General features: G+C 50.4%; 2 protein-coding genes and 1 long non-coding RNA gene across 17 annotated transcripts in view; 1 reads left to right on the forward strand and 2 right to left on the reverse strand.

Moving 5' to 3' along the window:
• Positions 1–372: 372 nt before the first annotated feature.
• On the reverse strand, positions 373–11852 carry LOC306662690 (protein DENND6B-like). Its single transcript, XM_079142685.1, is given in 21 exon segments — positions 373–630; positions 709–783; positions 871–973; positions 1059–1168; positions 1498–1551; positions 1623–1712; positions 1814–1878; positions 2136–2201; positions 2336–2430; positions 2529–2624; positions 2703–2825; positions 3438–3480; positions 3483–3492; positions 3727–3789; positions 3868–3947; positions 4068–4173; positions 4688–4768; positions 5272–5384; positions 5899–5941; positions 6017–6055; positions 11607–11852. Coding segments are annotated over 21 exon segments (1755 nt in total). The 5' UTR covers positions 11784–11852; the 3' UTR covers positions 373–507.
• A 105-nt stretch (positions 11853–11957) lies between these two features.
• Positions 11958–21214, reverse strand: LOC306662692. 4 transcript variants are annotated; one of them, XR_013764196.1, is made up of 5 exons: positions 21070–21214; positions 19965–20162; positions 14303–14506; positions 12468–12554; positions 11958–12254 (listed from the first exon to the last, which is right to left on the reverse strand). It is a non-coding gene; the product is annotated as an uncharacterized lncRNA (long non-coding RNA). The 4 variants fall into 4 exon arrangements; XR_013764195.1 differs by lacking the exon at positions 14303–14506; XR_013764198.1 differs by lacking the exons at positions 19965–20162; positions 21070–21214 and adding an exon at positions 12926–13032 and having other exon boundaries at positions 14303–19897.
• PPP6R2 (protein phosphatase 6 regulatory subunit 2) overlaps positions 20619–26243 on the forward strand; it is a 91877-nt gene continuing 86252 nt past the window's right edge. For 9 of the 12 annotated variants that reach the window (XM_079142653.1, XM_079142645.1, XM_079142654.1 and 6 more), the window contains exon 1: positions 20705–20844. The gene's annotated coding sequence lies outside the window, so the exon portion shown is untranslated. Of the gene's footprint in view, positions 20845–26243 lie in introns of all 12 variants that reach the window. The other 3 variants (XM_079142646.1, XM_079142647.1, XM_079142648.1) reach the window with 1 other exon arrangement.

Genomic DNA, 26243 nt, shown 5'->3' on the forward strand with positions numbered 1-26243 from the left:
TTCCCCCACCCCAATAAACCACAGCCCCAGGCAGGCAGGGGACAGGTCCTCAAATGACAAAACCACCTCTGCCCTCAAGTGGCTGACTGTGGGCAAGGTGCCCTTCTTGTCCCCAGGCAGGGCAGGGGTGGACAGGTGGTGAGGGGAGAGGCCCACCGCCGTCCTAGGCACGGCAGCCTGCTGAGGTTAAAGGGCACCTCGAACATGGGGTATGGGCAGATGGGCACCAGGAGGGGTGGGCAGTGGGTGCGCCCACATCTCAATCCCCCTCCCCCTTCCCTCTGGCCATGGCCCGTGGAGGGCAGGTGGGGCCCAGGAGGGGGCAAGCCTTTGCCAGCACACAATCCCCCAAGTCAGGGACCAGGCTGTGGCTCCAAATGTCGCATTTACTGCCGGGAAAAAGGTGGTGTGAGTAGGGGCCGCAGCCTGGGAGGGGGCCAAGCTGGGAGCTCAGGCTTGGCTGAGGGCCACTCCAGGGTGGAGGGGCCTTGGCAGCCAGGTCCTGTCCTAGGGAGGGCACAGGACAGCCTGCAGGTCGTTGGGCAGGGAGCCGATGACCGTCTCAATGTAGAGCTGGGCCCGCTGCAATGTCACCTCCTTCACAGGCAGCTGGTGGCTCTGTGCCCGCACCTGCAGGGCAGCGGTTGTCAGGGGCAGGTGCACCCTCCTGGTGGAGAGGTGGCGGCTGGGCAGGACAGGGTGTCTCACCAGCTTCTCCCGAAGTTTCAGGACCAGGTCCACCACTTCCACCTCCGACTTGTCCTGCATCCAGGTCTCGATGTTCTGATGGGCATTTCAGGTTCTCCGTTACTGAGGTCCCCTCCCTGCCCTGGATGTGGGCCCATCCTCCCACCCCTGGGCCTCCCTCACCGCCTCACAAATCGCCTCCAGGTGCAGCGCTTCCAATCTCTGGGCCATCTCTTTGTGCCGCTGCCGGTACCAGCCGTCAAAATGGGGTGACTTGAAAAACCGCCTGAGGGTGGTGAGCGGCAGCAGCTGTGGGCTGATCCAGTGTGCCAAGCATGGCCACAGGCAGCCCATGTCCACCATCTACCCACCTGTAGAGGCCCAGCCAGTCACCCTTGAGGATGCAGGTGAGCTGGGGTCCTGCATGCTCCAGGCTGCGCAGGAAGTCCTCCTGACGGAAGGGGCGGATCTGGGGAGGGGTCTGAAACAGGGGCCAGGTGAGCTGGGTGCTTGGGGAGCACAGCCCTGCAGGGCCTGCATGGTGGGGGATGGGAGCCTCCTCACAGGACATGTCAGATCCCTGACAGCCCTTCCTAGGCAGAAGCCCCTCCAGGGGTGGTCAGACCCCCTCCTGTGGTCTCCCTATTTCTCCACCCTGCAAGGGACACCTGACAGACACAGGGAGACCTTGATCTTGACTTCTGTACCAGTTCCCACCCCACCTCTGCTCCATGTGGACACCTACTCCAACCTTCCCTCCTCTGGGAAGGGGACAAAATCTACCATCCCCAGACCCCCCTGGACTCCCACCTTCCAGGGTGTAATGCTCTTCTGCAGTGGCATGAGGCTGGCCATGTAGTGTTCCTGGGGGTGGGAGGGGAGTGAGCCTGGGGGCACGGTGCCCCCATGGCCATCCCCTCCTGCCCCAGCCTCACCAGGGGGATGATGAAGCTCTGTGTGAGCTCCAGGAGGTGCCGCCTCAGCAGGGCGCTCTGCACGTCCCATGACCGCTTCTTCTGCACACCCTGCAGGAAGGAGGCGGGGGCTGAGCCCTGAGGCAGCTGAAGCCCATGGGGCCTCCACAGCACAACAGTCCCCTGCGTCCAGCGCCTCCTAGCACCCGCACCTTGAGCAGCCGTTTGAGCAGTGACTTGTCCCGGTGCAGGTGGGCTGTGTACGAGGTGTAGAGGCCTGGTGGGAAGACAGAGCTGCAGCTGTCCTTCCGCCCTTCAGGGACATCCCCCAATTCTCCTGCAACCCCTGCACACCCGACCCCACCCCACCCCAGCCTCTATGAGGTCACAGAGGAGAGTATTCTCCCACCTCACCCCTGTGAAGCCTCTGAGTGGAAGGAGAGGAGGGGTCGGGAGGCCTGGCTGTCCCACCACGGGACCGCCAGTGTGAAACTGGACCCCACACAGCAGAGGGACTCCAGCCAGGGCACAGACCTGGCTTGGTGTCGAGAGTCTTCAGTCTTGAGGGCTTTTTCAGCTTGACCTGCTTAGGAAGGTCCCCTGCGAGACATGTGCGGTGGCCAGGCCTCAGTGCCCAGAGCTCTGGCCAGAGATCTTAGGGTTCAGACCTCTGCAAGTCCCAACCTGGGTGAGGCTTCCGAGTTCCCTACCTGGACCTCCCCAGGACCCCTCACCTGACATCTTGGGCTCCCCGATTCGGAGAACATGGGGCCAGTGCTGGAGTGTTTTGATAAAGAAAGGGTTTGTGACTCCCAGGACCACGTTTGGTCTAGAGAGAGAGAGAGAGAGAGAGAGAGAGAGGAGAGAGAAGAGGCAGAGAAAGTTCCAGGGGAGGCAGCTGGACCAGTTGGGAGGATGTGCACTTACGGGGCTTGGGTGCGAGTGGTGAGCTCCTTGAATTCGCTATCGTGGATGGTGAAGTAGGGGCGGAAGTCGCAGCAGAACTTGAGGGGCTGCAGGCAGCTACAGGAGAGGGACAGCAGGAAACAAGTGAGGGGCAGCCTGGCCCGGCCAGAATGGTCCAGGGCGTGAGGCACATACCTGGTCAGGGCCAGTACCATCTCTGAGGACACATCAGGTGAAGGTGCCAGGACCACCAAGGGCTCCCCAAGGAGCATGAGCTCCCACAGCGTCTGCACGTGGGTCAGCACGGGCTGGAAGCACCTGGGGCCAAGCAGTGACAGTTGGAGAGGTCGGGGGGCTGAGGCTCCCTGACCCCTGCTCCCCCTATTTCCTCCAGGAGGCTGGGGAGCTCTCTTTTGCAAAGGGTGGGCTAAGCTCGGGCACTACCCAGTGGCCAGATGGTGGTGGGGACGTGAAGATGTAAGAGTGTGCTCTGACTGACCAAGCGAGGTCTGGCCCTGGGAATGGGGAACTCAACCGAGACTGACTCCGTCTGAGGGCTGGCAATTCTGTAGCAGCCCTGAAACCCAGCAGGGGCCTCCCTGCTAGACTCCCACTGTCTCACAATGGGTACTCCTCACACACCAAACCTGCAGCTCTGATTCCTGCTGGGTCAACCAGGGGCCAGGATGGTCTCAAAGCCCAGGTCTAGACTTGCTGAGAGAAGCAGAGAGGGGCACCCTCAGGCAGCAAATGTCTCCCAACAGTCTCTCTGGGCTTCTGCCTTCTGGAACCTTCCTGTCTACTGTGCCCATTTTCTGTGGGCACAGGTTTCCTCTTTTGCACAAGTCTCCCTTGCAGAACTGTCCAAAGGATCACTCGAGATGAGTAGCCCCCGCCAGGCAGCAGTGTGCAGCACCCCACAGGGCTCACCTGAACAGGTCTAACTCATGGACACTGGAAAGGACCACTGGGCTGGCAGCAGATTCTGAGAAGTAGAAGGAGGGTGGGTAAGGGCTGAGGTGGAACCCTGCACTGGAGGAGAGGCCACAGCCGCTGCCCTGTGGCCATGGCCTCTCCTAGTATAAGGAGCAGGAGAAGCTTCCAGCTCTACCCTTTGCCTGGGGTTGGCCACCCCCAGGGTGGGCTGGGGGATGGCAATACCACTCTGGCCTGGGAGCAGGGTTCAACAAAGCCCAGGTCCCCTGGCCCCAGCCCTCACCTCTTGGTCACACGGCTTTGGAGGCTTGGATTCCAGTTTGTCCACCCGGGAGGGGATGCGCACCTGGGAAGGAAGGAGAGGTTGCCAGAGGGAGCAGGTGTCTCCATGCACTTGTGCGCTCACTCTTCAACAGGTCCTCACCTGGATGACGACGCCCATGACAGGTAGGTTCAGGGTCTGCCCAGGCATGGGGGCTGGCCATTGGTCAATCTCATTACAAACTGTGGACACAGGGAGCCAATGTCAGGAGGTCTCCCCAAGCAGAATCTGTGTGCTAAGGCCCACCAGGGGCTGCAGCTGAGACAAGGAGACTGTGCTGTCCATGCCTGATAGTCACTCACCTGCTTCCAGGCAGGGAGCCAGTTTGTCAAAGTACTCAGGGGCAATCAGGCTCAGCAGCGACTGGAACAGCCGGACAAAAGGCAGGCGGGACACCAGTACCAAAGACTGTAGTGACACGAGGATCAGAGGACACCCAGCTACTCAGGGCCTGTGGGACCCTGGAGCCAGGGCTACACAGAGTTCGCACAGGGTAGCACATCCCAATTCATAGGACAGCTGCCCTGAACCAGCCAGATTCAGATTCCAGGGTTATTAGGGGAAAACTCAGTGCCTCCCAAATGGGGTGGATAAACCCCCAGATGACAGCTGGGTGGGGTGGGAGTCCAGCCCTTCAAAAGGGAAATGAGAGGTGAGCAAGATTCAGGAATGATCTCCCCAAGGGGCCAAGCAGCTTTTGCCTCAGTGCCTGAATTCAGAAGTGAAGCTGTCTTAGCCCTGAGAGTGTGATGGGGCCAGAGCAAGGAGGACCCGGGAGGTCCTGAGCCTGGAGACAGGACAAGGAGAGGCTGCAGAAGGGTGAGCCCTTCCGGGGGACTGGGACTCCTACCCCATGCCACAGCCTTCTTGCTGCCTGCCAGTCCCCCTTCTCCATGGCCCCCCAGAGTGACCCGCAGCTCACCTTCTGGAAGTAGCCCCTCCTCACAGAGCTGTCCTTCACCTGCCTGAAGTACACATAGCCAAGGTAGTGTGCTGGCTCTCTCTGGAAGGAGCATGGTGTGAGTCAGGCCCCACCCAGGCCAGCTGGCTAGGCCAGGGCCAGGGATGGCCAGAAATAGGGCAGGGAGGAAGGAGCTGGAGGATGCAGGGGCTCCCAGAGGGGCTGTCCCTGCACTCTGGGGCCAGTCCCCTAGTTACCAAAGTGGAGGCCTACCAGAGCCAGGGCTGGGGTTCCTTGGCTCCGAAGTAGGCAACACCACTCCAGGGAACACATCAGCTGACCTAGGCTCAGGGACCTGCACCCCTCTGCCCAGGGTCATGCCCTGTCCAACCACGTGGAGGTCCAGTCCCCCAGGCAGGATGCAAGGAGGTGCTCCAGGGACCCAGGTGAGTGCCCAGAAGAGCTGGCCCACCCCCAGTGGAGGCTGGGACCTGAGTGGGCAGGATGAGCAGTAGTTGGTGACCCCACAGATGAGCCTGCTTTGGTCAGCCAGGACCTTCTCGGGGAAAGAGGGAGGAGCAGGCCAGAGGCAGCCCCCTGCTTACCTGCAGTGCCACGGGGGCCCCTCCATTGTAGGGCCTGTCATCTGCATGCCAGGGGCTCCTCTGCCCTCCACACTGGCGCATCCGGAAGCTGAACTGAGTGTCCCCAAGGCAGCCTGCAAAGGGGCAGTCCCGCCCATGCAGGTCAGGGTGGGGCTTCTCCTGCTCCCACAGGAGAGGGGGCCAGGGACCAGAACCCTGCAGGGCTGGTCTCTGCTGGCATAAATGCCCTGGAGGGGAAGCCCAGTTTGAGGGATCTGTTTCCCAGTGGACCCCCGTCCTGATACCTGCACGACCCTCACCTAAGTGTCCTGCACTGAACATAGTACCTCTGTAACCTTCAGTTTCCCTGGGAGGCCAGTTCAGCCTGCCTGCGACATACCAGGCACCTGACGAGGACCTCAGGTGGCGATCAGTCTGCTGGTGCCTCTGCCCAGACTCATCTTTCTATGTGAGTCTGGGGAAGCTGGCTGCCTGGCTACAGCATGGGCTCTGGTCCATCACTGCAGTGCCCTACGTTCTATTGGCAGCCTTGATCTCTCTGGCCTGGTCCCCATCTGCACCCTTCTTTGCCCATCTCCTCCCCTTTCCAGAGCCAGGGTCCAGTCCAGGAAGGGTGGGGCCACCTACCTGAGTGGGAGTCAGGAAATGACAGGTAGCAGATGCTGCTTTTCTGAAACACAGAGCCTGGTGGTGAGAGCCAGCTCATTCCTGGGGGATGTCCACTCCCAAGAGGGTCAGGACCTACCTCCTTGTCTGTGAGCTGGAAGCCGCTGGGGTATACCAGCTGCAGGGGAAGACAGAGCACTGTGTGGCACCACTGGCATCAGCTGAGGTGACCTGTCCAGCTACTGTGGCCATCTCTCCGTCTGGACCTCTTCTGCCTTCCAGCGTCCCTCTGGCTCCCCATGCACTGTCTTCTGATTGGACCTCCCAGCTCCTTGCTGATCCTCATCCTCCCTCACCTCCAGCTCCACCCACTCCCCTTCCAGTTCAGGCTTCTCACCGTCTACTTCCTGGGTCCCTCAGCATGAGGCCAGCACAACTGGATCAGTTCATTCCTCCTGCTCAGACCGTGGTGGGGCCTCCCTGCATCTCCCAGCTCTGAGCTGGTTTTCCACAGCACCAGGAGGGCAGTTTTGGAGCTCACTTGTCTGGAGCTGACATGCAAGTCTTCTACCTCCCTCAACACTGCCCCAGGCCTCAGGCCCTGCCACCTCTTCTTGGGTTTGCTCAGAAGTCATCTGACCCAGCAGCAACCCACCCCATGACGGCAGTTTCCTGCTAGGCCCTCTCTACCTACCCAACCAATCACCTTCACCTGCTCTCCCCAACCTGGGCCTGTGCCCCACCTCTGAATGATGAGCTGGACAAGTTCTATGCCCCAAAGAATGGATGGACTAAATAAGCTTTGAATGTTCTAGACACAGGGTGTGCTCTGGAGGCAGCAGGCTGTGCAGGTATAGTCAGGAGCCAGGTCCAGCAGCTCAGGCACTGGCAAGATCAGAGTAAGTTTCCCTGTAGGATGCTCAAAAGGCAGGGGCCCTGACTGGGTGCAGTGGTACATTCCTGTAATCCCAGCTCCTCAGGAGGCTGAGACAGGAGGATCAGAGGCCAGGCTGGGAAACTTAGCGAGACTTTGTCTTAAAAAAATAAAAAGGAAGGCTGGGGATATAGTTCAGTTCATAAAGTGCTTGCCTGTCAAGCACAAGGCCCTGGGTTCAATCCCTAGCACCCTCTGCAAAAAAAAAAAAAAAAAAAGAATATGTATTCTTTGAATCTGGGGATATAGCTCCATCGGTAGAGTGCTTCTTTTCATGCACAAAGCCCTGGGTTCAATTCCTGGCACCACCAAAAATAAAAATAAAAAGGGGGTCTGGGGTTGCCTAGTGTGTGTGAGGCACTAAGTTTAATTCTCAGCACCCATATAAATAAATAAAAAGAAGTCCATTGACAGCTAAAATATATGTGTGTGTGTGTGTGTGTGTGTGTGTGTGTGTGTGTGTGTATTTAAAAAAAAAAGAAAGCAGAGGTGTGGCTCCGGGGTAGTGGCCCTGGGTTTCATCCTTAGTACCAAGGGGGATAAAAATAAGGCAGGAGCTCTTGTGGTCTCCTGGGCTGGCTCTCCTAGGAAGCAGCTGTGCCTAGAGCCTGGGGTCTTTGTCCATGGTTCCCTTCTCACTGATGGCCCCATGTCTGTCTGCGTGAGGAGTTGTTTAGGCTGACCAAGGTCGCTCTACGCCGGGGTGTGCTGAACCCTGAGACCGGTGAGTTGCTGTGCCCGCACAGCCTGCTCCGTTGAGCAGTGTCGCTTTCTGAGGGTTTGGTCTGGGCTTGGGGCCACATGCATTTTGTGTCTTCAGTTGTGTGCTAAGTCTCTTACAGGCAGAGACTTCAGTATGAAAACATATTGGTGAAGCCAAGATAGGTAGGTGTGATGGTTAATGTCAAGCTGCCAATTAGACTGCATCAAGGAAAACACAGAAAGGTGGTAAAGCATACTTTTGTGTGTGTCTGCAAAGATGTCTCCAGAGGAGACAGTGTGAGTCTGTGGACTAACTGGGGAAGGTCTGCCCTCAGTGTAGGCAAGCACATCAGTCAGGTGGGGGCTCAGACTGAGAAAGCAGAGGAAAGGCAATTTCCTGACTCTCCTGGAGCTGGATACTCTTTTTCTCCTGGCTTGGGACCAGAACTTCAAGTTCTCCAGCCTCTGGACTCCAGGACTTACAGCAGAGTCAGCCCCGCTCTAGCCTTTGGCCTGGGGCTAAGAGATACACCACCAGCTTCCCTGGTTCTAAGGCCTTCAGACTTGTACTGAGCCATGCTACCAGTTTCCCAGTTACCAGTCTCCAGATTACACACAGCCTCCTTTGGGACTTCTTGGCCTCCATAATCCCAGAAGCCAATTCCTCGAAAAAAAATCCCCTTCATCCATGCACCTACCACACTGGTTCTGTCTCTCCGAAGCACCCTAATACTTCGAGATCGTGACCTTGGAGGGCAGTGTGGTCAAGGAGGTGTTAGCCAGGCTTGCTCCAAGGATGGTCATGGAAAGGCAGTGGGTGAGAAGGCAAGGGGGCTGGGCCTACAGCGTGCCTCCAGGCCCTTCCACGAGCGGCAGGACCCACAGGACTACACAGGCTGAACTTGAACCTGCTCCGAGGAGGGCCAAGGACAGCCCCCAAAGGGCCTATTTTTTTCCCCCCAAGGTCTGGGTCTATACCTAGTTTGATAGTCGTAGGAGTCGTGCAGAATCTGAAGAGGCCACCTTGCCTCTGAGCTCTGTGTCCATGTCCAGGAGCCCTTCTAGAACAACTGACCAGGAAATTCATGTTCATGGGTTTACATGATCCAGGTAAGCCTTGAGCTAAGTGCTCGAGGTAAGTTGAGTCATATCAAACCAAACCAGGGACAAATGGAACAAGCCCTCAGAGAAAGGAATATCCCCAGGTCAAGATTTGCTCTGCCCAGGGATTCCTTCAGCATTTTGTCCTTTTAGACTGCACAGGCCACTGCTCCTGGTCACTTAGAACTTTGCTTGGAGAAGGTAACTCCAGGCAGTGGTTCTCAAAGTATGATATGCAACGCTAGGAGTCCACACTCTCATCTTCTGTTTCCAGAGGCTATGAAGTGCGTCTCCTGGGAAACTCACTGCAGGAGTGATATGAGAATCTAGCAGTCCTCTATTCAGCCAGACACCAAAAAAATTTGTGAAAACTTCAAATGAAGCTGGGCATGGCTTGTGAGACTGAGGCAGGAGGACCTCAAGTTCAAGTCCAGGCACAGCAACTTAGTGAGACACTGTTTTAAAATACAAAATGAGCTGGGGATGTGGCCCAGTGGTTAAGGTCCCCTGTGTTCAATCCCTGGTACCAAAAAAAAAAAAAAAAAATGATACCTCTCTTTGCATTCGATTGTTTAGGAAAACATGGTCATTGTCATAAATAACATATTACATCAATACATAAGATGTTTTGGGTTGGGTTGGTTTTTGTTTTGTCTTCTTTTGTTTTTTAATTAGGGGCTGAACTCAGGGCCTTGCACTACTTTATACCCACTTCCTTTTATTTTTGAGAAAGTCTTTCTAAATTGCCCAGGCTGGCCTCAAAACTTGTAATCCTCCTGTCTCAGCCTCCAGAATAGCTGAGATTACAGTCATGTGAGATTACACTACTGTGCCTGGTAGTGTGTTTTTTCCTAAGTTAATCACTTAAAAAATTTTTTGTGGCTGGGGAGATAGCTCAGTTGGTAGAGTGCTTGTCTTGCAAGCACAAGGCCCTGGGTTCGATCCCCAACACCGCAAAAAAAAAAAAAAAAAAATTTTTGTTTTAATTTCTAGTGTAATAAGCATTGATAGATATGATCCATACCAACAAAAGACTCTCTGGTGTCCTCAATAATTTTTAAGACTGTAAAGGGATCCTAAGACTATGCAATAGGGACTCCTGCCCCAAAAGGTATGGCCAACACAGTGGAAGGGCTCCTTGGGCACTCTGGTCACAAGGCACCCCAGAAGCCTCTCCTGTGAGCTGGGAGACTGAGGTGAGTTTTCAGGGGCTGTGGTGGCAGTGCCAGGACCTTTCTTCATCTCACCTGCACTTCATAGTCACCCCCATGACTCTGTTCACTCTTCCCTCAAGCTAACCCCAACCCTTGCACACAGGCTCCAGCATGCCCTTCCGCATGGGACTCCCATCTAGAGGTGCTGAGCTGGGTCCTGTAAGCACTACAGGTCCAGAACCCCTTGTTCTCTGCCTCTAGCAGAGGGTGAACTCCTATAGGGCAAGAGCCTGTCTTCTTGTTTATTTACATGTCCCCCATGTAAATAAACAAGGACCCCCCTCAGCACCTGTAGGTGGGAGTCCCACTGCAAGGCCTGGTCAATGGCTGAGTCAGGGGTCTGCACCAGGTCTGATGGTCATAGGATCTTGCTGCACCTGAGGAGACCACCTCATGCAGCTGTTCAGTACTGGATTACTGAATGACTGAATCAGTGGATAGCACGTGCTTTCGAGGATCAAGTTAGCTTTCTGAGGGCAGGGTTACCTGGAACAGTTCCCCTCCTCCACCTGGCTGCCTCTGTCTGATCCTCCAAGACTAAGCTGAGCTCCTTCAGTATCCCTGCACCAAGCATGGTCCTGGACTTCACAATACTCAGTCAGGCTGAGTTGGGAGTACAAGACATGTGCTCCCTGGAAGTCAGAAGGATTCATTCTTCCCAATTTCCAGGGGAGGAATAACAGACAAGAGGCAAAACTCGTCAAGGAGTCACGTGGCCCAGTCGCCCCCATGGACTGACTGCCAGGGTTCTGCAGGTTCAGCTAACCCCAGGGTCCAGGTGACTGCTGCAGAGCATTTCAGAGGTGGGCTTAGGTCTCGAACACCCACCCCTCAGCTGTGCAGCAGAAAATGCTTTACCAATACTTGCTCAGAATTAGCTTTCATAGTGGCTACATCTTAGAAAAGTAAATGTGAGAATGCTTTTAAAAAAGTCCTCACTTGGGGGGCTGGGGAGATATCTCCGTCAGTAGAGTGCCTGCCTTGCAAGCACAAGGCCCTGGGTTCGATCCCCATCACCCCCCCAAAAAAAAAAAAAAAAAAAAAAAGTCCTCACTTGGGAAACAATTTGGGCAACAGTAGGCGGTCTCTGCAGTTCAGGGCAAATCACCTCATCTCTCTGTACCCTGGTTTCTTTCCTCAAGGGGTGCCCTTAGGGAAAGGAGGGAGGGGAGATGTGAGGGTGTACCACTGTGGGTTTGCAAAGTCAAGTTCTACCTCCCACTTGCCTTCCTGTTCCTGGGGAGCCCTCCTGGAGCCCTGAGGAAGGGACTCCCTTTCAGGAGCAGGTTAACAGGCTGAAAGGAGAAAGGAGTTAGGAGAGGGAGGAGGATGCTATATTCTTTGGAGGGAGTAGAAGTCAGCCTAAGGGTAAAATGTGAGCAAAGGGGATCCTAAGAGAGCACTGGGCCAAGCAGGAGGGCCAAACAGGAGGGCCAAGCAGTGAGACCTGCCTGCAGAGGGCGGGGAACGGGGGAGTAAGGGCGAGGACCTACAGGACGGAGGGGCGTGGCGTGGGCCTGAGGGGCGTGGCCTGAGGGGTTCGGAGGAGGGGAGGGAGCGAGGGAGGGGGCGGAGCGGAATAGAGAGAGGCGCGGGGGAGGGATGGGAGAGGGCAGGGAGGAAGGGGCGAAGGGGCGGAGCCGGAGGGAGGCTGGCGGGATGGGGGAGGGGAAGGGCCGCCGGAGCGGGGACTCGGAGCGGGGACTCGGGGCGGGGACTCGGGGCGGGGCGGGGGACCAGAGGGCGGAGGAGGAGGGGCGCCGCCCGCGTCCGCTCACCTCCAGCGCCTGGCCCAGCTCCAGATCGAAGGTGACCACGCACACGCACTCCAGCCAGGCGGAGAAGCGCGCCCAGGGCGCCGCTGGGGTCCTCGTCGCGCGGCTCCCGGACGTGGGCCCGGCCGCACCGAGCCCGCCGCCAGCCCGCCGAGGCCCTGCGCCCGCCCGCGCCTCCATGGTGGCGGATCTCTCGGCCGCGCGTTGCGGGGGAACGCGGGCGCTCGCCCGGCCCGCCTCGGAGCAGTCGAGCGGCCTCCGCGGGCCAGAGCGGCCTGTCGCGGCCGTGCGCGCCCCCTGGCGCGGGAGGAGCGCCCCAGCGAGACCGGCGGCGGCCGCCCGCAGGCCGACTCGGGCACGCAGGCCTGGCCGCAGTAGCAGCCCCACGTCTGCAGAGGCTTCTTCACGCAGCGGGCACCGTGGGAACGTCAGTGGCGTTCGGCCTCCGGCCATGCCCCGAAGCACTCGGCACTGGAAAAGAAATCCATGGCCTATTCTTTTTTTTTTTTTTTTTTTTACAGACACGTTTTGATTCATTGTACACAAATGGAGTACAACTTTTCTTTTCTATGGTTGTACTCAGTGTAGACGCACACCAGGCCCATTCTTCTCTTTTTTTTTCTCGGTCCTCTGGCTTTTACTTGCTTTGACCTACAAGTGATGCACGTACAGTTAGTTCATCAGGCAAAATTAGCCACATGAACCCAACCAGGGAAATGTGGGCATATGACCATTAAGTGAGTCGCAAAATTGACCCTTATTACCATAGTTCATAGAACTCAGGATGCCATTATTCTATGAATAACTAAGAAAACTGCCAGCAACTGCATAGCCATTGTTACTGAACCACACCCATTTGCCCACCTGAAGTATGCCAATCGCTGAAAGGGCAGGTTTAAGATTTTATTAAGGAGGTCGCCAAGTGTGTAGATGGGGGAGCAAGCCTCATACCTCTCTTGCACAGAAAAGAGTGGGGGTTTCAGGGGTTGAGATGGTAGGGAAAAGAGATTGGAGATTAGGACATATTCAATAATTTGTGTGTATATGATCAAACTTCGTCAATTATTACCATCGACCCACGCCAGAGGTGTTACTAGTACCTCCAAAGATGGTGATGTTTTCCTTCTTTGGCAGTATTGGAGGTTAGACCCAGGGCCTTGCACATGCTAGGCAGGCGCTGAACCACTAAGGGGCATCCTCAGCCATTCCATTTTATTTTGAGACATGGTCTCACCAAGGTCTCACCTAGGCTGGTCTGCAATTTGGGATGAACCTGCCTCAATCTTCTGAATAGCTGGGATTACAGACATGAGCAACCATACCTTAAAACTGGTGATTTTTGTAGTATCCTAAAAGCAAGTAACTCAGAAGGTAAAGGAACCAAGAAGATGAAGGGGCTGAGAGTGTAGCTCTGTGGAAGATGGCTCGCCTAGCATTAGTTCAAAGGAAAAGAAAAAATAAAAAGCAAATGAAGTGGGTTAAGTCTAGAAAGTTATTCAGGTTTTCCCTTGGCATCATAATGAGCTATCAAATGTTTAGAAATATTCTATTAGAAAATGTTCTAACATACAGAAAAGATGACTATGGCCATCCATTTACTGCATAAAATCTACATCTATAGTTACTACATTGTTATTTCCTTTTTATTCCGTGTGTTAATCCATCAGTCTGTCTTGTTTTCAGATGAGTTTCAAGAGAGTTGCAGACATTTGTATGTGTGCCCTTAAGTGCTTCAGTGTGTGTGTTTATTATTAACTAGTATTTGTTTTCAGTTATTTTCTTCTAGGTAAAATGCATGATTTTGTCGGGGGGGGGGTACTGGGGATTGAATCAAGGGTACTTCACCACTGAGCTTCATATCTAGCTCCTTTTGTTTTAAGACAAGTTCTGACTAAGTTGCCCAACCTGCCTCAGCCTCCGGAGTCACTGGAATTATATACATGGGCCACCATACCAACAGAATGCATGAATCTTAAATGGACCATTCATTGCATTTTGACAAATGAACATGTGTAACCTGAAGCTCTAGCAAGATACAAAACACTATGCTGGGCATGGTGGCACATGGCTGTAATCCCAGTGACTAGGGAGGCGGAAGCAGGAAGATCACAAGTTCAAGGCCAACTTCAGCAATTTAGCAAGGTCCTGAGCAAGTTAGTGAGACACTGTCTCAGAATAAAAACAAAAAGATACAGAGCATTACCATCACTCTGGAAAGGTCCCTGGCGCCTCTTTCCAGTCTCTATACCCAGACCCCACCATTCTGATTTTTTGCACTATAGATTATTTTACCATCTACTAGGACTTAGAAGATGAAGTCCTTTTCCCTTCTCAACTACTCCGGGAGCAGTGGCTTATGGTGCAGATGTGGTTAAATCCAAGAATCACACCACACCAACCAATCCTGAAAATGGCACAGAAATGGCATCAAGAAACCCCAATCACAAAGACATGAATCTCTTAATGGGGTAGACTCCAAGTTCCTGAGAAATATGCATTTTGCCAAGAAGCACAACAAGAAGGGTCTGAAAAAGATGCAGGTAAACAACACCAAGGCCATGAGTGCGCATGCCGAGGCTATCAAGGCCCTGGTAAAGCCTGAGGAGGTTAAGCCCAAGATGCCAAAGGGTGCCAGCCACAAGCTCGATCCCCTTGCCTTGCTTGCCTGCCCTAACCATGGGAAGCATGCTAATGCCTACATGGTCAGGGAGTGAAGGCTCTGTTGGCCAAAGGCCCAAGCCCAAGCCCAAGCCAAGACCCAGGCTGCAACTCCAGCTCCATTATCGGCTCGGGCTCCTATTCCCACTCCAAAGGGTGCTCACGTCCCTGCAGAGGCTCCACAGTGGGCTGGGCTGGGGCTCAGTGGGAGCTTGCCTAGCACGTGTGAGGCACTGGGTTCGATTCTCAGCACCACGTAAGATAAACAAAGGTGCATCAACATCTAAAAAAATATTTTTAAAAAGGCTCCATAGTAAAAACCTCTGTGAATAAATAAATCCAGAGGCAGGGAGAAAAAATGGAACTATACAAACTAAAATCAAATCCCATGCTGCACATATGAGTTTGTCAGGATGACCCAACTACTATGTATAACTATAAAGCTTTAATTTTTTTTTTTTTTTTTTTTTTGGGTGCTGGGGATTGAACCCAGGGTCCTGTGCTTGCAAGGCAAGCACTTTACCAACTGAGCTATCTCCCCAGCCCAAGCTCTAATTAAAAAAAAAAAAAAAAGGAGCCATATAGCAGGTAATCTTTGGTGTGTGACTTTTATTCACCATGTTTTCAGATTCATCCATTTGTGGTGCATTTCATTAGCTCATTTCTGTGTACTGCTCTGTAACCTTCCACTTTGTGAATGTTCCACAGATTGTTCATTCTTCTGTTGATGGACATCTGAACCCTTTCCAGTTTGGGGTGATGATAAATAAAATTGCTGTGAACTCCTGTACAAGTGTTTGTGGAGTACATCTTCATTTCTCCTGAGAAAACCTGGGAATCAAATTGCTGAGGCATAGCCCAAAACAGTCATACATTTTTTATCCTTTTCAACCAACAATATGTAAATTTTGTTTGCTATACGTTCTTGCCAACATTTGGCATTGTCTAGCTTCTTAATTGTAGCCAGTCTATTTGGTGGGTAGTGGTATCTTGTGTTTTTTATTTGAATTTCCCTGATAACAAACAAATGGTGTTAGGCATTTTGTGTGTGTGCTTATTGCATGCAGTTGAAAGAATATCCTTATTTCAGAGTTAAACTGTGAATTAATGCATATCTTAAAGTCAATGAAATATACATACCCACCCCCAGTTCCATTGTATCTTTTTTTCAGTCAGTCCCTGCCACACATCCAGCCCAGGCATCTATTTTTTAATTACTTAATTCAATTTATTTATGTTATTTTTTAGTTGTAGATGGACACCATACATTTATTTTACTTATTTATTTTTATGCAGTGCTGAGGATTGCATAAAAATGCCTACAGTTGCCAGGCAAGTGCTCTGCCACTGAGTCACAACCCCAGCCTCCCAGGCATCTGTTGATCTGCACTGTCTCTATAGTTTTGCCTTTTCTCTAAAATGTCACATAAATGACATAAATGGAATGTCCAGTGTGGCAGACCACGTGATAAACCTCCAAAGATGTTTGGAGGTTTGTCTTCCCATCACTGAGTTCTGAGAGTTTTTAAAAATATATATTTTGGCCTGTAGTCCCAGCTACTTGGGAGGGTAAGGCAGAAGGACATTTGAGCTCATAAGTTCAAGACCTGCTAAATGATGTAGCAAGACCACATCTCAAAAATAACAACAGAATAATTTTGGTGAAGCCTAATTGATCAACTTCTTTTCTTTCATAAATTATGCTTTTGGGGCTGAGATTGTAGCTCAGTGGTAGAGTGCTTGCCTAGCATGTGTGAGGCACTGGGTTCAATTCTTAGCACCACATATAAATAAATAAAATAAAGGTTCATCAACAACTAAAATATTAAAAAATAAATAAAAAATAAATTATGTTTTGGTGTTATAGCTAAGTACGCCTGTAACCTAAGGTCCTAATAATTTTTGTGGTACTGGAGCTGGAACACAAGGCCTTGTGCATGCTAGGCAGCAGTGTACCATTGAGCTATATCCCTATCCCTTTTAAAAAGTTTAAATTTTTTTTTTGAGAAAAGTTCTTCCTAAACTGCCCAGTCTGACCTTGAATTTGTGATCCTCTAACCTCAGCCAGGAAGGAGAGAGAGAGAGAGAGAGAGAAAGGGAAAAGGGGGGTAGATGTGAGAGCACTTTGAGACACGGTTTCCACTAAGTTGCTAAGGTTGGCCTTGAACTTGGAATCCTCTTGCCTCAGCCTCCTGAGTTTTGTGGGATTACAGGTGTGTGTCACTGTGCCTAGCTATCAAATGTCTCTTGTGCAGCTATTGTTCTTGACACTCCTGGTTTATGCATGTGCATTTGGTACTGGGGAGTGGATCCAGGGATGTTTAACCACTGAGCCACATCCTCGGTCCTTTTTATTTTTTATTTTTTTATTTTTATATATTTATTTTTTTCACATAAGGGAGTTTATTAAGCAAACAGAGTGTCTCCTTGCAGGGTAACTGAGAAAATGAGAGGAAAAGAAAGAGAATGAGAAAGGGCGCACACTGGAGAGAGTGTGAAAGCCAGGAGGCTAGAGAAAGTGAGGAAGAGAGAAAGATGAGGAAAGATGGCCGGGTAGCTACAGTAAAGCAATTGAATTTTTATTTTTTACTTTGACACAGGGCCTGGAAGAGTTGCTGAGACAGGCCTTGAATTGTGATCCTCCTACCTCAGCCTTCCAGTTGCTGGGATCACAGGCATGCACCACTATGCTGGGCTCTGCTCTGATCTTTTTTGTTCTCTATTCTATTAATTTATTATACAACATTAACTGAGTTTCGAGTGAAAAACCTTTTCTATTTATTTATTTATTTTTGGTGCTGGGGATTGAACCTAGGGACCCTTAACTACTGAGTCACATCCCCAGCCCTTTTTTTTATATTTTATTTAGAGACAGGGTCTCTCTAAGTTGCTTTAGGGCCTCACTAAGTTGCTGAGGCTAGCTTTGAACTCATGATCTTCCTGCCTCAGCCTCTGGAGACATTGGGATTAAAGGCGTGTGCTACTGTGCCTAGCGCTAAACCAATTTTGAATTCCTGAAATAAACTCCATTTGTCTTGGTGGATAATCCTTATTATATGTTGCTGAATTTTGTTCTGGAGATCTTTGTTCATTCCTGTAGAATTGAGTGAATTCTGGTGTCATTTCCTTTTAGCTTGAAGAACTTTCTTCAGAATTTCTACTGGGGTGGCTTTGCTATCGTATTTGTTGTATCTGGGAATGTCTTTATCTTACCTTCATTTTTTTTCATCTTCAATCTTTTATATTTTCTGAGTATAGAATTTGTTCATTTCCATGGCTATTTATTTATGTATTTATTGGTACTGGGGATCTAATCCAGGGGCACTTTACCATTGGGCTACATCCACATTCCTTTTTTTATACTTTATTTTGAGACAGGGTCTCACTAAGTTGCTGAGGCTGGCCTATACTTGTTATCGTCCTGTGTCTGTATGCCAAGTTGCTGGGATTATAATAAGTACGTGCCACCATGCCCAGCTTGCTAGGGCTTTCAAATCATTTATTTATTTATTTATGTATTTATTTTTAAAAAATATTTCTTAGTTGTCAATGGATGTTTATTTTATTTATTTAAACGTGGTGCTGAGAATTGAACCCAGTGCCTCACACATGCCAGGCAAGCACTCTACTACTGAGCCACAACCCCAATCCTATTTATTTATTTTGGGTGCTGGGGATTGAACCCAGGGCTTTGTGCTTGCAAGGCAAGCGCTCTACCAACTGAGCTATATCCCCAGCCCCCCTATTTATTTTTAATGTAGGACACTGGGACAAAAAACCACCAGCTGCCCAAAATTATTTAAAAAAAAAGAAAGAAAAGAAAGAAAGAAAACAGGACTAGTCCTGTTCTGATGGTGCTCCAGAGGCAGCATGGATTTTACATCGCAGCTTTGCTTTTTCCATTTATTGGTAAATAATTTGATATTTGACATCCTTAGTGATAGAGTTCATTTTCTTTGATCCTTCGGTGTCTGAAATATCTGGCTTTGTTCTAGCCATTCTCTGTATGCTGTAAGGTGGTTCAAGAACTATACATACCAACTATTCTTGTGACCAATTATAGAAACAAATAATGTATCAGTTTTGCACATGTTCCCATTCCTTGTTATATTATGTATCTACACATACTAATCACTTTTTCTCCTTTTCATTTAAAAAAGTACGTATTAACCTAACTTCACTGTTTAAGTGTTAACATAAGAGACTTTTCAGTGGGATAGCAACAGTGCTTTAGGAATGATCAGAATAGCCAGTGTTAGATATGATGCCTGTTGTGAGTATGCGCTCCCTCATATCAGGGAAAGAATGAAGGTTTTCTGCCCTTGCAATAAAGACAAGCATCCTGTCAGATGAAGATGCAGAGTTGCTTTGTTGCATGGAAGTACAATCGTGTATGAAAAGGTGCATATGGAGCTGACTAACCAGTTTTCCCTCTGCTGGCTTCAGCTCCATGAAGTGTTGCCAACAGAGGTCTGGAGAATCCCTGCGGGAGGAGCAGACTTTGTGGTGCCCGTGTGCATTCTTCCTGTCCAAGATCCTGTCCTGTGACTGCCAGAGGCACGTGGGCACATGCACTTGCACTTACCTGAATCGTCTTGGTGCCACCCTGTGGGTAGCTTCCCACAAAGGTTCAGTGGCACCCCTGAATGGATTCCCAGAGTTGCAGGCATCTCAGTGGTAGGTTTTCAGCCTTGGCCCAATGTGCCTTGGAGGGTGTTTTCCTGTCCACCAAGCTCTGCATATAACTCTACCCCAGGGCAATGCAGGGAATGTAAGCTGGCCTACAGCCAAAGTTCTCTAATAAGGACTGACCTCCCATTTGGGGGAGAGATCCTCTTCCAAGTTTTCTCCTTTCTTTAATATAGTTACCTTTATTCACTTACAATTAACCTCATTATTGATAATAATATTTATATCAATCTTTATCTGTTGAAATTATTGTGTGGTTTATGTCCCCTTATGGATTCTGATACTGATAGCATTTGCAAAGAAGGAAAAAACAAGCAGGAAAGGGGGATTTGAAGAGTGTGTGTGGTGTAGGCTTGAGGTCTCAAATAGGGCAGCCAGGGAAGTGAGGGGCAATGGATGCAAGTCAGGCAACATAGCATAGCAACAACCAGGGGAAGAGCATGCAAGGACACAGGGACAGTGAGAGCAAATGACCTGTGCAGGAGGTTATCATGATGAGCCAAATGAAAAGGGAACATGTAGGGGAGATCAGATCACACAAGGGCAACAGTGAGGGCTCTGGCTTTCATCTAGAGTGAGGCAGGAGCCCCTGGGGGGCAAAGGTGTGATCTGACCTATTTTAACTGGATCCCTTTGGGTGCCATGCTGTGCTGACTTGACTACAGCAAATGCTCCAGGATACAAGTAGGGGGCCTGTGGGAAGGCTGTTGTGAGTCAGGTGAGGAAAACTGGTCTTGTACCAGTCCGTTGTTAGTAGATCGCTGGCTACATATTGCAGCCGAGGGAACAGGTTTGCTGATTAATCTAGTGTGGGTGTGAAGGGACCAGAGGACTCCTGCCCACCCAGGGAGGCTGAATATCAAGGGCAGGCAGAGGGTTGCGCGTGTTTATGGCTGCGAAAGGACCGGAGGGGACATCTGCATCTGTCGCCCTGCCCCAAGATCACATTCGGCAGCTTAACCCAGCAGCACCTCCAACTTCTGCGGGGAGGGGCGGTGAGCGAGGGCAACTCACAGCAAGACAGCGCCAGACAACCGGGACGTCCTCTTCCAGGTCCACAGGCTGACACGTTTTAATCTCCATTTCTTGGAAGCTAACTCCAGGGAACTCCGCTGCTCGCTCCCGATCAGGCGGTGTCCAATCTCCCGTCCAAGGAGTTGCGGCCAAAGTGCCCCCAGGCCACTTGTGGGTTGTAGTGTTGTAGTGTTGCTCCTGTTGCATTAGAAAGTGCAGAGTCCCAAGCAAAAATTAATTAAGCTTGAATAAAAATACAGCCAACAAGCCGGGCGCGGTGGCGCAGGCCTGTAATCCCAGTGGCTCGGGAGGCCAAGATAGGAGGATTGCAAGTTCAAAGCCAGCCTCAGCAATGGCGAGGTGCTAAGCAACTCGGTGAGACCCTGTCTCTAAATAAAATACTAAATAGGACTGGGGACGTGGCTCAGTGGTAAGTGCCCCTGAGTTCAATCCCCAGTACTAAAAAAAAAAAAAATACAACCAACACCTTCAGAGAGAAAGGGAGAAACACGCCCTCAGCCGGCCCGCGACCACGCCCCGTCCCCCATCCGCCGCCAGAAACCACGCCTCTTTCGTAGAAACCACGCCCGACGTCTCCGCCCCGGCCCCGCCCCCGGCCCCGCCCCAGTAGCGCGCGCGCGCGTCCGAGCGAGGCCCCGCCCCGGAGCGCGCTCGCCGCCGCCATTTTGGAGCGACCGCAGCGGCGCCCGCGGCCCGGAGGCGGTGCTGAGCCGCGGCGGCCGCGCCCGTGTCCGAAGGCGCCGCGCTCCGGGCCGGGCTCATGTGCGTGCGGCCCGCCCCAGGCCGCCCGGGCTTCGCCTCCGCCCGCGCCCCGCCCGGGCCTCCGAGGAGCCGCCGCCACCCCCGGCCCGCGGGGCAGGTGAGTGCGGCCGCGCGCGCTCAGGCCCGGCGCGGAGCGACCCCGCCGGCAGCCCGCCCGGCCGCGTCACACCCTCGGCGCGGCCCGAGGGCCCGCGGCCCGCAGGACCGCGTCCGTCCCTCCCCGCCGCTGGCGAGGCCCGGAGCCCCAGCCCCCGGTCGCCCGCCACCGCGCCGCGCCCTCCGCGGGCCCAGCTGGCAGGACCCTGCCGTCCGCGGGCCGCACCTGCCACGCCGCCGGGCCGCGGCGCCTCGGCGTCCCCTTCCTGCCCGCCCCGGTCCTTCCCTGTGCACTGCCCGGCCGGCCAGCGCCTGGAAGGCCTCCTCCCCGGCGTCGAGGCGGGGTGGACGCCGAGTCAGAACGCCGCGCGCCCCCGTCGGCGCCCCGCTGCTGCTCTGCCCGGTTCCTTCACTCCTTCCCAGCATGCCTCCCACGGAGGCCCCAGTGCCTCCAGTCGCGCCGTCCCCTCGTCTTCCCTGGCCTGTCTCCCTGCCCGCGACTGCCCCGTTCCTTCTCCCAAACCTTCCGCTCTTCCTTCATACCTGTCACCTTTCTCTGTTCCCTTTGCGCTTCCCCCGCCTTTTTTTAAGGTACTGGGGATTGAACCCAGGTGTGCGCTACCACTGAACCACATCCCAGTCCTTTTTATTTTGAGACAGGATCTTGCTAAGTTGCTGAGGCTGGCCTCAAACTTGTAATCCTGCCACAGCCTTCCAAGTGACTCAGATTACAGGCATGCACCATTGTGCCCAGAGCTGGGCTCCCTTTGTGGTCCTCCGCCTGCTACTTTGTGTCTTTGCGGCTTACCAGTCACTTGTTACTGACTGCTCCGAGTTGCCCCTGATTCCTTGCCCTGTCACCACCAGCTCCCCAAATCCATCATTTTCACTTGGTCCCCATCTCTCATTGCAATCCCCATTTTGTCCCTGTACCCTTCTCCTCTCTTGACCTGCTCCCCATCACCATCCCTGGTAGCTGCGTCTTGACATGGCCTTTCAGTACATCGCCAATGACTGACATTCAACCATCACCTTTTCTTGATACCCCTTCTTTTCTGTCTTCCCTTTTGACTTCCTAGTTCTCAGGTCAGCTAAGCCCTGGAGGTGAGAAGAATCTAGCTATGACAGAAATGGAGGGACAGAGCCTTCCAGGATGAGAGGACAGCAGATGTGAGGTGGGAAAGGGCTGAATCTCCTCCAGGAATCTTGATGAGATTGATGTAGGTAGGGTACGGGTGAAACAGGAGCCTGGGTTGAAGAGTTGGTCTTCCACTCAAGTTATTTTCAGGCATTAGTAAGGACGTGGACTGAGTCTGAGTGTGGGGAAGCCTAGGTTTAGAGTTTAGAGTTGAGTGCCATGATCATATGGATATGTCACATGATAGGAGGGTGTCGTTGTGGTGTGGTGGTGACTTAGACCTCAGTAGTTGTCTTGGGGAGATATTTTGGAGATTGAGCTGTTGGAACTTGATAAAGTAGAAGAGAGGTGTAAGGCCAAATGCTGTGGCATATACCTGTATTGCCCGGCACAGTGATGCACACCTGTAATCCCAGTGATTCCAGAGGCTGAGACAGGATGATCATAAGTTCAAGGCCAGCCTTGGCAACCCTATCTTGAAATAAAGAATAAAATGGTCTGGAGTTGTAGCCCAGTGGTACATTGCCCCTGGTCCAATCCTTAGTACAGAAAGGAAAAAAGAAAGAAAAATGTGAGGGAATGAGAACTCAGTATGATTTCTAGGGTTCCTGATGTAGCAGATGGGTAGATAGTGTAACTGTTCACTGAAAGGAGGAAGTTGGATTGGGTAGTGATAGGCGTGGGGGAACTATTACATGTCTGAGTAGTGAGAGAAGTCTGAGTAGTCCAAGGACCACTAGGGAGAACACACTTGCAGAAGAATGTGGAACCCAAAGGAAGGGCCAAGCTGCGAGGATGCAGCTTGCAGCAGGACGCTAATATTTAAAGCATTGAAAGTGACTAGTTACTTAAAACCACACACACACACAGCAGAATTATTGAGCTTTTGTTATGTGCCATTGCATTAAATGCTGTGTGAATTATTTATTCCTCACAGTGACCCTAGGACATAGGAAGTATAATTTCCCTCTTTCACAGATGAAGAGACTGAAATATACAACAAATAAATGATAGAGCTGGGATTTGTACCTCAAGCAGTTTGACTGTAAATCTCTGCTGCCTTTTTTTTTTTTTTTTTTTTTAAGGTTAAAGAAAGGGCTAACTTTTAGAATATTTAATTTTTAAGATGTTTGAATAAAAATGATGACTGATTATGTACTAGGCACTCTGTGTTTGTATGTGAATATGTTTGGATGCCGTAGTAAACTTTATGTATAAAAACAGGCCTGGACACTTTTTTTTTTTGGTGCCGGGGATTGAACTCAGGGGCACTCAACCACTGAACCACATCCCAAGCTGTATTTTGTATTTTATTTAGAGACAGGGTCTCACTGAGTTGTTCAGTACCTTGCTTTTGCTGAGGCTGGCTTTGAACTTGTGATCCTCATGCCTCAGCCTCCCAAGCCCCTGGGATTACAGGCATGGGCCACCATGCCCAGTGGCCCATGCACATTTTAAAGTGCATTATCCATAACGTCTCATTTATTCTTTTTTTTTTTTAATTTTTTTTTAGTTGTAGATGGACACAATACCTTATTTTACGTATTTATTTTTATGTGGTGCTGAGGTTTGAACCCAGTGCCTCACACGTGCTAGGCAAGTGCTCTACCACTGAGCCACAACCCCAACCCTCATTTATTCTTTTTTAAAAAAATATTTTTTAGTGGACACAGTATATTTATTTTTATAGAGTGCTGAAGGGCCAACCTAGTGCCTAACAGGCACAAGGCGAGTGCTCTGAGCTATAACCCCAACCTGTCATTTACTCTTTAAAACAATTTAGCAATGTAGTGACTCTTGATATTCATATTAATATTCACACAAGAACACTGAGGCACAAATAAAATCAGTAACATACCTGAGATCAAAATAAACCAGAGAGTCTTGGCTCAACTCAGGTGGTTGACTTCACAGTCTGAGCCCTTTCACTGTTGCCTCTGGGTACCTCATGTACGTCTCATCTGAACTCATAACTTAAAAGGTATCAGAGTGTACACCTGACAGTGGGTCTCTCACCTGGACCCTCAGCTACACTCTTCTTTTTTCCAGGCATCTGATGTCAGTGTTTTCCTTTATATACTTCTAGTTTATTAATAGACAATCCTGTATGAGAAAGAGGTACAGATTTTATAGAAATGAGTAGCATGTCTTTCACCCACTGCCAACATGCCACTGTCGTCTGCGTAGTCAGTGTCCTGGCTCATCTTGCTCTCCTGCCTGACATGAGTTGACATCCACTCATGCTCCTGATCTGGCCTGGATGCCGCCTGAAGCCTCTACTTCGCCTCCAGGGCACAGGGTCTTTTATTTCTTCCATTGCTTTTGCTTAGTTCTCCCTTGTAGGCTTGTGAATTGTATCTATTTCTGTGTCCCATGATGCATTGTATGCCCTTGAGAATTAGGCATTATGCCTCCTGAATATTCAAGACCAAATATTTTATACAGTAATCCATGCTCACTTTATATGTGATACTTCTTACCCAGTTTTGTGTACATGCTGTGTGTGTGACAGCTGCATGGACCTGTGATTACCAGTCTGAGGCCAACAAATCTGTTTGAATGTGTAAGTTAAACAAAACTTTAAAATTATTTTTACACACATTATAAGGGTTTAACCAGGTCATCTCATGCTTGTTAGAAGCCTAGTTGGCAGCTTTATGTATTTTTGTTTTATTAAAAATCTCAATAAACTAAGTATGGTCAGTCTTTTGATAATAAAGTTGTTTTTGATGAGAAGATTAAAAAGTGTTCTACTTGGTGCTTAGTGAAAATTTTGCATTAATGTATATACAAGGTATTGTCATTTGTATTAATTTAGAAGTTATCTATTAACAATTTTTCAATGTTGTCAAAAAATAATGAGTAGCATATTCTTTAGCTTCAGACGTTTTTGTGTGTATGGTTCTGGAGACCAAATTCAGGGTCTTACAAATGCTAGGAAAATGCTCTGCCACTGAGCTGTATTCCCAGTCCAGTAGCTTACCTTTTAAAAATTGTGTTGGAAATCCTGTTGTGTCCACACACAACAAGCAACCCTCATTTGCTTGTTTGCTTTGCAGTCCTGGGAACTGAAACTAGGGCCTTGCACATGCTAGGCAAGTAAGTGCTCTATACCACTGAGCTGCATCCCCAGCCAGCTCTCATCTTTTTAACACAGAATATACGATATTTTTTGCAGGGATTGAACCCAAGGGTGCTTACCACTGAGCTACATTCCCAGCCCTGTGTGTGTGTATGTGTGTGTGTGTTTTGGTACTGAGGATTGAACCTAGGGGTGCTTAACCACTGAACCACATCCTCAGCTCTTTTTTATATTTTTATTTAGACACAGGGTCTCACTAAGTTGCTGAAGCTGGTTTTGAACTAATGATCTTCTTCAGTCTCCCTAGCCGCTGGGATTACAGGTGTGCATAACCACAACCTGCTATTTTTTTATTTTGAGCAGTCTTACTCAGTTGGTTAGGGCCTTACTCTAAATTGCTAAAACTGGCTGTGAACTTGTGATCCTCCTGTCTCAGCCTTTTATTTTGTTTAAAATATTATTTGGCAGGCAATAAAAGAGCAGATCTTAAATGTATAAATTTGATGAATTTTAATAGGCATACACACACTTATGTGTCTATCCCTCATGTTGAGATATAGAATGTTTCCATCAACCCTGAAAGTTTCCTTATGTCTCCATTAAAACCCAAAGATTTGGGTTCCCCCCAAATCTTAAGGGAACCATTGTTATAATTTCTGTCACTATAGATTGATTTTGCTTGTTTTTGAGCTTCAGGTAAATAAAATATGTCATAAAGTATTTCCTCTTTGGTGTCTGTCTTTTACTCAATTTAATGTTTTTGAGATTTCTTGATTTTACGGCTGTCTTTGTTTCTTTTTATTTGGGTAGCATATGAAATAGCATGAGTTGTTTATCTGTTTTTCCATTGATAGACATTTGTGTTATTTTTTGCTATTATTATTAAAGTCACTATGAAGATTCTTATACAAGTCTTTTTTGTGGCCATGTTATTTCTTTTGTGGGAATAGCTGGGAATAGAATTGTAATACCTGTTGATATGGTTATAACATATAGATGTATGTTTTAGTTTTTAGAAAACTGCCAAACAGGCAGGTGTGGTGGCACACACCTATAATCCCAGCAGCTTGGGAGTCTGGGGCAGGAGGATGTTGAGTTTAAACCCAGCCTCAGCAATGGCCAGGTGTTAAATAACTCAGTGAGACCCTGTCTCTAAATAAAATGCAAAATAGAGGTGGAG

The sequence above is a fragment of the Sciurus vulgaris genome, assembly GCF_902686455.1.
Source record: "Sciurus vulgaris genome assembly, chromosome: 5".
Classification (NCBI taxonomy): Eukaryota; Metazoa; Chordata; class Mammalia; order Rodentia; family Sciuridae; genus Sciurus; species Sciurus vulgaris.